Source organism: Asparagus officinalis, chromosome 5 (genome assembly GCF_001876935.1).
Source record: "Asparagus officinalis chromosome 5, Aspof.V1, whole genome shotgun sequence".
Classification (NCBI taxonomy): domain Eukaryota; kingdom Viridiplantae; phylum Streptophyta; class Magnoliopsida; order Asparagales; family Asparagaceae; genus Asparagus; species Asparagus officinalis.
Genome location: NC_033798.1, coordinates 75,255,714 through 75,268,145, shown reverse-complemented (window position 1 = coordinate 75,268,145; position 12,432 = coordinate 75,255,714). Strand labels below are relative to the sequence as shown.

Here is a 12,432-nt window from a genome sequence, read left to right as displayed (position 1 = left end):
ACATAAGTTTAATCCATCCTGGTAATCCATGATTGTGACCTTTCATACAACTAAGTAAATCATCAAATAACCCAATTGCTGCAAATGCAAGAGTTGCAACTGTTGCTCCATAAAGTTGTGCAGAACTCTGACCAGCTATACCTCTAGCCACAGCAATGCCAATTGGTATGAAAAATAATCCACCCATTGTAGGGGTTCCCTTTTTAATGTAGTGCATAGTAGGGCCTTCTTTCCGAAGGATTTGATGAATATTCATGCTATCAACTATAGGAACATAAAACCATCCAGCACTTGCTGATAAAGCTGCTGATAACAGAAAAGGATGTGTAAGGTAAAATGGTCCCAATGGTTGCCTGATGATTCGCCATGAACACCAATCGAACAACAGAAGGAATGTGGCTAAGCAAATTATGAGTACGATATTAATGATGACTCCTTGTCTAATCCTGATACAGAGTTAAAAACCGAATTCATGTCAGAGACCATATGAAAGAATTCTTAGAAGAGAATTAATCTATTAAGAGCCGACCAAAAACACAAACCAACTTCACTACTGAAGATACTGCAGAATTACAACATGTAACCTTGGTACACAGACACTTCAAACGCGAAGCAGCACTGTGTCAGACACATGAATTGTGCATGGAAGTTCTGCTTTGTGTACAGTTTTCAGAACTTGACGCATGACAGTTTGTTGTCCGTCCATGTTTTCCTGTTTAGATCCCTAGAACATGCTTGAAATGTGCACGTGTGTGGTGGTGGTGGGGGTACAGGATAACAGCTAATGCTGCAAAATGAGCTTCCAAGAAATAAATATTGGCGACAACTACTCTGATAGTCACATAGGAACGTGTGGACCTGATCATTCTTATATCTTGGTAGTTCATTTGGCTAAATGAGGTAGCAGCTCATATCCAGTACACCCAAACACACAACACCCAACCTTGGACATATATGAACATTGGGCATATATGAGCTGCAAGATATAGATGTTGGTGGTGATACCCTGCTAGGTACAAGTGAATGTGCAGACCTCACCACCTCTAAAATGTATAGATAAAAAGAAATTTAAAATAGTTGAAGGGCTTGGATTCAAAAGTGGATGTCTCGACCCCGAATTCCAATGGAGGACTTGGATTCAAATTCTCTACAGGCACAAACATAAAATGTACTTATGTTAGTACGTACGTGCGCATGTAGAGAACTTAAACGCCTAATTTGTCAAACAAAAACCTCACCTTCTTCTTCTGCGCCCCCCTTGGGAGGAAAGAAATTTCCATGCACGCAATTCTGAAGAAGCTTCATTCCTTTTGGAACTATCCTTACTAGTTGGCAAATCAGTGTCCTCACTCGGGTAAATGGCACCAGCGTTCTTTTCCTCTTCTGCATCACTTACTCCATAAATCACACTCGCCCCATTACTCTCCTCAACAAAAATAGGAACAGCGCTAGAATCCTAGGAGTTAAAAATTGATCTCAAAGTCATTGCAGACCTTTACCCCAAAAAAAAGGAAGGAAAAAAAGAAAAAGACACAACTTTTTCCTATTAGTCGTCATGTACCTCATCGATTGCCCTGATGAGAAAGAAAGGACGCCGGGAAATGCAGCGGGCCGATGAGGAGACGATCGAGTTAGGGTTTGACGAAACCCTAGGAGACGGAGAGAGTGGGGATTGGCTGAAGACATGATCGAGTGATGCGAGGCCTAGGCGGAGGCGGAGAGGTTTTATTGACGTTCATATTTTTTTTTAAATATTTATTTGACGAATGTTTCGTACTTTGTTTGAAAGTGAGCAAAAGGGCGCACTGGGGGCGAGAAACTCGTTCGAGATCTTTAGGCTGGAATCTAATGTAGCGAAATAATTGGGGCAATCAACTACCCGGCCTGCTACTTGATAATTGGGCTTCGGTTTGTACAGTGATGCAATAATCTTGGGTGCGCATCCGATGCATAGCCTCTTAAGCTTAACACTAGTTTCGCCGACTAGTAAAAGTTATTTCAGTCAAATTCGAGTTATTTAGATCCATACTCTATCTAGTTAAGAGTTTTATGTCCAAATATTGGACTCGTCAACATCTCATGGGTCTTAGGCTTCTACTCGGATTGATACGTGATCATATTGTATAACTCACTTGCAGCTCTGTTTAAGAACTTTCATATATATATTTTGCGTACTTGTGCTCTGCTGAAGAACTTCACGTACTTCGTATAAGCAAAACTTCAGCAGAGATCCGTGATGAATCGCCCAAAACTTCAGCTGAAGATCTTCACATACTTCGTATAAGCAAAACTTTCAATTAAATCTTGCTAACGTGGTGATGACATGGCACTGTCATGTCACTGTCACGTTCAATGCAGTAATTGTACTAATTTTCTGTTGACTTGGCAATGATATGACATGACAAACTTGAAATTTCACTAAATTTGCTGACACAACAGCACCATATCATCATCAAGTCAGCGAGATTTAACTGAAGTTATAAATGATCTAGACTGATGACAGAGGTAACGTTAGGCACCTCCAATGATGACTTCCAAATATAGAAGTCTCAAATGATATTTGGCTGAAATAACGTTAGGGACCTCCAACGATGACTTCAGGGACTGATATTTGGCTGAAATAACGTTAAGGACCTCCAACAATGACTTCAGGGACCTTCTCTGAACTATTGCCGCAACTCGTATACATGTGCCAAGTGATCTCAAACTTGAGGCATATGCCTACATCCAACAAAAAACAAAAGACTAAAAGCATCACAAGGAAAGGAACTCGTTGAGAGTTTAGTAGCAGATAGCTAAGCGTCAACCTGTCTTAGTTTCCTACGAATATTACCATAACTGCCACAATAAAAGTCTCAGATGCAGTTATCAATTGAGTGCCAAGTTGAACAAGTTTCTTGCAACAAACAACTCGAAATAAGCATATACAAGGAACGTACATCTATCCATAGTTCCATACTCCTCTTCTGACTTAGCTCGGATAACATCGAGGAGGTTATGCAAAACTGCCAGCAGAAAATTACACCTCCAACTGCAATAGGGTGCTAACTGTTTGTGCTTACTTTCATCAACTTTGCACTTGTAAAAACCAATGCGCATATTAGCCAGCTTTTCTAATAATCATATCATACTCTCTTTAAAAGCACGAGTTTGGGAAAATCTTTCAGTAGACAAAAATACCATTGGAATTCAAATATTAATACATTAAGTAAGAGTAAGTTGATAAATTGATGAATTCTTATTGGATATACATAGTATGAAGATAATGATACTTAAGTAAGAGTAAGTTGATAAATTGATGAATTCTTATTGGATATACATAGTATGAAGATAATGATACAGTTTAAATTGAAATGTAAATTGATGAATTCTTATTGGATATACATAGTATGAAGATAATGATACAGTTTAAATTGAAATGTAAATTTAAATAAAATTATTAAATGCTAAATTTATAAATGTCTACAAAATAAAGGGCGTATATGCAAAAACCAAATAAATTAATGAGATAAATAATGTCTACCCCAAAGGTCGAACCCAGGAATAGCGCAGACCTACAAATGTACATAATGTGGATGAGATGTTTACAAAATCCACTAAACAAATTAAAGAGACAAAAATCATTCTCAAAATTATAAAAAAGAAAAATTAAGGAAAACAAAAATCATACTCTCTTTAAAAGCACGAGTTCGGCAAAAGCTTTCCATAGTCAAAATTACCATGTACTATTGTAAATATTTAATTTAAATTATAATCTATCTAATCATAGTTATATCTTATCTTAATACCCCATGAACTATATATAGCTCAATAATTTAAATAAGATTAATAAAATATATGAAACAACTCTGTGGTATCAGTTTATTACATGAGTATTACAAAAAAAAGTAAAAAGTTTTAAAAATTAGACAAAATACTCTCAAAAGTTTAAAAATCACAAAATAAAAAGGTAAAATTTTAAAACTTGGCAAAGAAAAGAGTAATTGTTTGATATTCTTTTATTAAGATATATAAATGTAACTTATAATTTAAGGTTAAAAGAGTAATTGTTTGATATTCTTTTATTAAGATATATAAATGTAACTTATAATTTAAGGTTTACTATTCTTTTTCTTTGATATTCTTTTATTAAGATATATAAATGTAACTTATAATTTAAGGTTTACTATTCTTTTTCAGAATCTAAAAAAAAGTTAAGTTGATGCTGGTAAAAAAAATAGCAATAATAACAGATTAAAAAAATTCAGTCAATGAATAAAAATTTTAAAAATATATGATAGATTAAAAATTAATGTTATTGTATATATTAAAGTAACTGCATAAAATTTTATCAATATGTTAGAGCAGCAAAAATACATAAGTATCATTAATTAATAGAAGACTAAATCGTAAAAAACTAATAAAAGACTATAATATACTAGCTTAACATTAATTGATTAGAATTTATAAATATTGATGTTTAATGGTAATAATATTTATAGGGTAAAAAATTATAAAGATTTATGTATGGAGAACTATCAGAAAATTTAGAGATATCCTTCAAAAGAATCAAGTAGTTTTTATTTCAAATAGAATTTAGATTGTCCATGAATCACTTCAATTAACACTAACATAAGTTATATTTATCAAAGAAGCAACGACTGAATCCCCATGAAGAATATATTGAACAACTTTGTTTCAATCAAATAAACATTTTTCATGGAAGATAAAAAAATTACTATGACATGACTTTGCGTAAGCAAAAAAATATAAAATCACCCTTTTTCTTTTTCTTATATAGTATCACAACCCTGCGTGTGACTTTATTTAAGGGCATGACTACTAACGAATGTTCAATTCTTAAAGACATGATCAAAGATAATGATGTAATAGCACTATTAAATTTCAAGATCTCTAAATATGAAGGTAATATATTTCATTACTAAAATTCTTATTAAAGGTCACGAAATATAAAATTCACCTTATATCTGTCTCAAATTTATAGAGGATATATGCATGTCATCAAAAATTGCATCAATAATATATATCAACCCAAAGATACAACTTACTGAAGAAACAAGAGAATAGGAAGTAAACCAAGCAAACGTCCATACAACACCGTAAAAAAATATTATTTTTTAAAGCTAATATGCAGCACTCTTTCAGAGTAAGCTATCAAGACAAAAGTATCTCTATTAAGGCTTTTTATAAATGTAACAGAAATTCAAATTACTAATATATATAACCATTATAACAGTCAAAAGAGGTATGATCATAGAAAACCTACTCTAAAATTTATACAATTAAACCTAAGAATAATTTACCAATATACAGACACACTATCGCACCTTTAAGGCAACGATAACTACCATTTATAATACAGTTGAGCAGTGGTTCTATGTTTGCAAAGGCTGTAACAAGAAAATGGATAGAGATGTTAATAATAAGTGTACAAATGATAAATGTTGTAGAATCGTCAATGATGTAGTACTAAGGTTAAGTGATATCCCTTCTTCATGAAATAAATATATTAAAATCAAATATTAATATTATAATCTAAAGCAAATTAACAATGAAAAATGTAATGTATTAGTTCAGATCCTTATGAAAAATGATATAGACAGAGCAAAGGTAACTTTATGACACAGCAGAAATTCTTATTAGATGGACAACAGAAGAATTCATTGCAAAGAAAAAAGTGATAGCTCCTAACCTTATTTATTAAAAGCACAAAAAAATCACATATATGTAATTAACATTTATTCTTATTGAAATAGGAAAAAAATCAAAGTCCATATTGTTAGAATTTTGTGTTGAACATAAGAAATATATTCAAATTCTTTGTGAATTTAGACGAGAAGACAAAAGATGAATGAGTCTAAGGAAAGATAACATGCTCCAGCCTCATATCACAATCAATGTAAACGACAAAGACACTACTTTAGAATTGTCTAGGAAAAAGATAAAGATGAAGAAGGATTGATCTCTACTCAATAAAAAATAAAATAGAAGCAATAAAAGATAATATTTTGTGAAATGTTATAGAATAGTTTAATTTTTTTAATATAATTAGGAACTTGTAGAAGGGATTTTCATATACTACTTTTAGTGCTTTCATATGCATATGTGGATGCTTTTATCATATAAAAGTATACTAGAGTTAGCATTAATATTTAGTTTATAATTTTTTTCATTAACTATTTTATGTTATTTTAATCCACTTTAAATCAATCATCTTGGCTCGTTGGCTTTATTATTCATCTTCCTTTTATAATGTATTTTTTTCAAGTGTTTTTTCATAACACTTACTTCCTCAGGTCAAGCTCAGTTTCCTGCCGATCCAAATGAAATAAAAATTTAAAATTGGCGTTAGATTATATTTTTCTCCTGACAATTCAACTATCAACATAAAAATTTAAACTGGACGTAGTCTATTCAAACAAACATCAAATAAATAAATAACCAAAGTGTAATCAAGGAACAAATTTTAATAAAAAATAAACCAAAAATACTTAATCAAAGTGAGCAAAAATTATTATCAAAGAGTAACCGAGGAACAAATTTTAGTAAGAAAATAAACCAAAAATACCTAATCACAGTATTTAACCACATGCATTGCACGTGCATAAAATATAGTGTAAGAAAAACCACAAACTCACGCTCAGAGCTACAAGCTAATACATCCAGATTCTAAAAGCTAACGGTATGAATCTACCGCTATTTCCTAATTCTCTTTCATACAAAATGCACGCAGTCGTAAAAAAACAAAAATACAAACGCATGACAGAATTTAGAGTAAAAAAAAAACAGGCTGCCCCTCTATCATTACTCTTAAGTAGGGGTGGGCAAAAACCGAAAAAAACCGGTTCAACCGAAAAAACCGCCCGAAAAAGCGGGCCGGTTAACCGAACCGGATTAAATGGATGAGAAGAAGACTCTAAACCGCCCGAACCGAATTAAACCGGTTTGGATCCGGTTTGAACCCCTGAACCGCCCGAAAAAAAACCGAACCGAATTTTCTAATTCGTTCTTTGTCGGATATTCATATTGCTCAAAATGGGAAGGACTTCGTCGTTCAGAATTCGGTCAAAATGGAAAGGACTTTTAGTTCGGAGGAAGTCGGATGGAATAGCTTTCTTATTAGTGAGTCATCACTTGAGCATTAAGCTATATAATTGCTCGGTAATTTGATTGTTATGTTTACATACATGTTTATATTGTATAGTTCCTTTTTCATTGGGTCTGCTAGCGTATATGCCCGCATTAAAATCGGTGAAACCTCATATAATCTTTCAAATTCTACTAGAGGCATGTTAAGTTGTTTTCCAAGAAATGAAAGATAACCTTTTGATTATAGTTAATTAATATTTGAATGTTACGTAACCATATGTACTTGTTGATATGGTTTGCGCTCATTTCACTGATTTCGGTTTTTTGTTAGCTGTGGCAATGGTGTTACTTCAAACAAGCTCCACATTTCATTGTTTGGGGAAAAAAGTTAAGTAGACAAAATGGACAAATAATGATACTTCATCAGAAATTAATAGGCAATGATCTCAGGTGTGGGCAGATTTTTGTGAAATAGTATTAATTCGGTCCAAAACTGAAACCGATCCGAACCGATCCGAATTTCGGTTGGGCCGAATATTCGGATGAAGGGAAAAAAATCTGGATCTGGATGAGAGTTTTGAGAATTCAAAAAATTCGGATTGGATGCGGATTGAGCTTAAAACCGATCCGAACCGAATATGCCCAGCCCTACTCTTAAGGCTCCACTTTCACAATGCTGATCAGAAACTGTAAGTTCACTGTATCCTGTTGTACTACTTCCCGTTCCATCTGGCATCCTAGGTCCCAGGAAGGCACGCTCACACCATTGCTAGAACTAGAACAAATTTGTCCATGACCTGGAAAAATAAAAGTTAAAAAAAATTGCATGTTTTTTCAGTGCAACTTTTTTATTTTAATATTTTGGGCGTCAGAAGGGTGCAATAACCTTTATGGGAACATTCACCAAGATGGTTGGATCATCAAGCAGAACACTTCCATCATTTTGGGAGAAAATTCCTACATTCTTTTTATCCCACGAAATTCCTTGGACATGTGATTTCACTCGTCACAAGCAAATATTGCCAGTCATCTCCAAGTTCCTCCACAATAGACAAAATTAGGTATAGCTAACAAAATCAAGTGATACACTTACCACCAAAACAACAAAAAAAGGGAAACGTTTAAGATGGAGATATCTGCATTTTTAATCGGACAATGGAACAAAAGCATCAAGGAAAACATCAGAGAAGTAGTCATGAAACCTTAGCTCCTGCATCAGGATTCAGGGAACTTTATCACTGAAAACACTAAATTCTGTATTCATATAAAATCTGCGATTTGTATTGACTTGTTTTCTTCTTTGGGAAAAAAAAGGACGCGAACCAGCTTGGTCCAGTCATATAGTTATGTTCCTCGAAAGATAAAAGTTGCTGCTATTATCCTTACGCAGTTGTATTTTTATGGTCCCATCATCTGCTTCTGTATCAACTCTTCTGCTTGCCTATAGCATCCGGAAGATGCTCCTCCTATATGTAAGTAGAATGGTAGTCACAGAACAGACAGAATAAATGACCCTATTCCTTCCACAACAGCCAGCGCATCCAGTAAGCCAACCAGGTAATTGACAGGATTCAATGTAGCGATGGATACAAGCTTCAATCCATTTTCCTCCTGCTTGATATTTTAATAAAGTGCATCCAGTGATATTTTATTTTATAATAAAGTGCAAAAAGGTTTTCTTAAGATATGTATGGGTTCCACAAAAAAAAATATGGATGAAGGAAACATTGCATTTTGAAAAATATAATGCATATCCTTTTCAAAACTAAGAAAAATGGTCACATAAATTAGGTGAAAGCTGCAAGGTGTATTTGTAATCAAGCATCGACCACCAGGGCTCCTATACATGATTGCTAGCTTCCTGGCTTATAACGTAATCCCACTAAACAAGACAACTATATACCAAAGACTCCAATCACAAGCTAGGACCTTGTCCAGAATGTATTTGGCAAGAAATTTCATGGATGCAATTCGAAATTTATTATATAATTTTAATTTTAAATACTCCTTTAATAATGACATTGGTGCATTGCAAAATGAATGTGATACTTCCTTGTTCCTTCATTCAAAATAATAGTAAACAAAAGGCAAAACATGATTAAAATATATTACAGATAAGACATTAGTCCAACTACCCTTACAAGGCCTCATTATGTTAGCAGATGAGATATTAGCCACATGTAATAACCAACTCATTGAATTAAGGGATCTCACTAAGCAAAGTTGCATGCTCAAAAAAAGGCACCCTGCAGAAATGTGGACATATTAAACAGAAGAATTTTGTAGTGAAAACAACCTATCATAAGCTCTCGCTTCTCTAAAACAACTTCATCTTTATCAAATAACTAGAACATCTCTGGTGAAAGAGACCTCATACGAGCATTCATGTAGTCTCTTACCCAGTAACCTAATGCTAAACTATTAGCATATGCATTTAGTATTAGTATAAAATGGTTGTCTTCATCTCATAACAAAATCATAACACAAGGATATAATCATATATTCCCTGTGGAAAAATTAATTTCTGATAATTAAAGCTAATAAGTAATCTTGAGGACAGAGAGAGAATCAGATGGCAGTATGTTTCTTAGTCAGTCAGAACCAAACTAGATGCTCAACACAACTATAAAGCAGCTGCACCAGGAGAACTTAGTTGAGTACTACATACTCGGCACAACTACAAAATAGCCGCACCAGGAGCATCTAGATAGGGAATCTGTCATAAGTACCTGCTTTCATCATCATTTTCATCATCCCTATTCGCTGCCGATGATATTGAATTAGTGCACGCACCAGGACCAAGTGTGCAGGCACACACGTGCCGTGCCTGCACATATACAACCATAAACCACCAAAGAATGCACGCTAATATAACAATTACAGGAGATCCCACTGGTCAAGGAGTAATTTCGTAAGGTTTTGAGGTTCTAACTGTGTTTGGACTCAGATTTCATTTCAATAGATTGCATCCAGCACCACATGAAGGAAAAAGTTTAAACTAAGTTATATAAGTAAGATTACAAAAACTAATAAAAGGTGATACTTGATGTGATTAAAACGAATAAAGCAATCAAATTAAAAATGCTTAGTAGCTTACTTTTCAACCATTGCATAGCGTTTCACGATCAAGAACTCATAATTTGGTGAAAAGACAAATCAGCAATATCATTTGGAAATATATAATGCCAGTAACCTTTTCATAGCTTGAAATCCATCACATAAGGTATTAGTTATCTCTTGCACATATCTTGTGTTCTTACAAGGGGAAAACACAAAATCTTGGTGAGAAACTAAATGTAAGCACGTGGACAGTAACCTAGGCCTAAATGTAAGCACGTGCACAGTAACCTAGGCCTTAGATTTACTAGCCTGCAGAGTTTGAATCTTCTGCTGCAGCTTCAGGACCTGCATGGAAAACAAAGGAAAATTTGTGTCAAACTGTACACATTATCACCAGAGAAAAAATAGATAAGAAAGATCGCTATTGCAATGCCTTGAAAGTGGATAACATGGTTTATAGGCGGCCATTAACACATAATGGATAATGACAACTAACAGTAAATGCTATAGTATCCGTCGTCTAAAAATCACGAACCATCTTAGACATCCGAATAATCACACCCATCAATAAAAACCAACATAAAAATTCTGGTTCAGGGTTAAGCATATACGAATTATCAACTTCAAGATCTTGACAACCAGCAATTATTATCCTTTTATATGATGAGTCAGTGTCAGCCTGTCAGGCCTCTATGAATTATTAGCTCTTTGTATCCTTAGACCGTAGTTATTTCCAAGTTTTAAATTTAACACAATTTAAGTCACAAATGATGTGGAGAAAGAATAAGCAATGCAATCTCACATCAAAAGTAAAAGAGGAACAATTTCTTGTTCTACATTCTAAAGAATGTACCAAACTAGTGTGCACAGATAGGCCCACCACAATATGCAGCAGTTTTGGTTCGTACAAACTGATTTCTTCTCTATATACACATGGAGCTACGTGAACATTGGGGCAACACGAAGAAATTCACTTCCTCAATTTTACATCTTGAAGTGCCAGCAATACACTATGTTTCTCTCAAACTCCGTTGGCTTGTATATATGTGTGTTTTGTTTCTCTCAATCCTCTAAATCTGACATTGGCTCATTCATGCCCAGCTTTTTTGCACTCAAAAAATGTTTTTTAGAGGATCTAATCCGTTCGTAGATAGCCCAATTCAACTTAAGCAATAGGCTTGCGCTTTCAATGTTAGAATATGAATATACGACTAGGATAAGAATGCTTAGGCCATCCACAGGTTACTTATTCCATTTAAAAGATTAATTAATCCCCAAAATATCAGTGTACATGAGAACAGTAGTCAGTCACTCAAATCTGATGAGTTTCACAGCTTACCCTTGCGCTAAAAAATCTCTATTACTAACCTTGTCTCTCTCGTTATTCTGCTTGCCATCCAGATCCCGAAGAGTCCCATCCAGCCTCTTTGTGTACGGTCCCAACACCAACATTATTAAATAAAAAAATCAGTCATCAACAACCAAAAGAACACACAAAAACATAATCTTGGACAAAATTAGCGAAAACTCACAGCTCAGCAGAGATGTAGTCGATTATTTTCCGGGCATTAGCCCTAGCCTCGGCCAGATCCTGCTTCACGAGCACCGGCCCGATCAACTTGCACACGCTGGCGCGCTCATTCAAGAGATCCAGTTCCTGCAATCGACCGTTATAAAAATTGCATCTTTCGTTTCTCTGGAAGGAGATTATAAGGGATCGGAGACGAGCTTGTTCTCGCCTAGCTGGATCGTGTACTGCTTTCTGATTTGATGGCTCTTGCCGATATCTGCGCCATTAACGAAGAAGAAGAGTGAGGGATGAGGGAATTATTAGGGTTTAGGGCTTTGGTTGAGTGCTGGCCTTTCTGGAAGGAGATTATAAAAATTATTAGGGTCTCTATTGTTGACCGCGGAATCATTTTTATGAGGGATTTATTAGGGTTTAGGGCTTTGGTTGTGTGCTGGCCTTTTTGGAGTTTGCTGAGGGGTTCTCTGCTGTTAACTAAGTATGGGCCTAAATGCAGATAAATAAACGACTAAGGGCCCATTTCGATGATGAAATTATAACTAAGTATGGGCCTAAATGCAGATAAATAAACGACTAAGGCCCATTTCGATAATAAAACTATTTAAAGTAAGAAGTAGGTTATAGAAATAACTTTTAAAACTATAACGTAGGAAGTAGTAAAAATAACATTTTTTTATTTGTTTCATATATTTTTAGAAGTAATGGAAGAAGACTTCATTTACTTTTTTTGTTTGGATAACATTTGGAAATATTAC

At 34.4% G+C, this 12,432-nt stretch overlaps 1 protein-coding gene and 1 long non-coding RNA gene across 3 annotated transcripts in view; both read right to left on the bottom strand.

The window, feature by feature from the left end:
- LOC109843937 (phospho-N-acetylmuramoyl-pentapeptide-transferase homolog) overlaps positions 1 to 1,612 on the bottom strand; it is a 6,509-nt gene extending 4,897 nt beyond the window's left edge. The window contains exons 1-3 of one of the 2 annotated variants that reach the window (XM_020412924.1): positions 1,562 to 1,612; positions 1,239 to 1,456; positions 2 to 446 (exon numbers count right to left, since the gene is read on the bottom strand). In XM_020412924.1, coding sequence (XP_020268513.1) covers positions 2 to 256 — 255 coding nt within the window. In that variant the 5' untranslated portion in view covers positions 257 to 446; positions 1,239 to 1,456; positions 1,562 to 1,612. Of the gene's footprint in view, position 1; positions 1,148 to 1,238; positions 1,457 to 1,561 lie in introns of those variants that run through there. The other variant, XM_020412922.1, reaches the window with a different exon arrangement.
- LOC109843936 lies at positions 10,229 to 12,079 on the bottom strand. The gene is made up of 3 exons (XR_002247841.1): positions 11,682 to 12,079; positions 11,518 to 11,574; positions 10,229 to 10,494 (listed from the first exon to the last, which is right to left on the bottom strand). It is a non-coding gene; the product is annotated as an uncharacterized LOC109843936 (long non-coding RNA).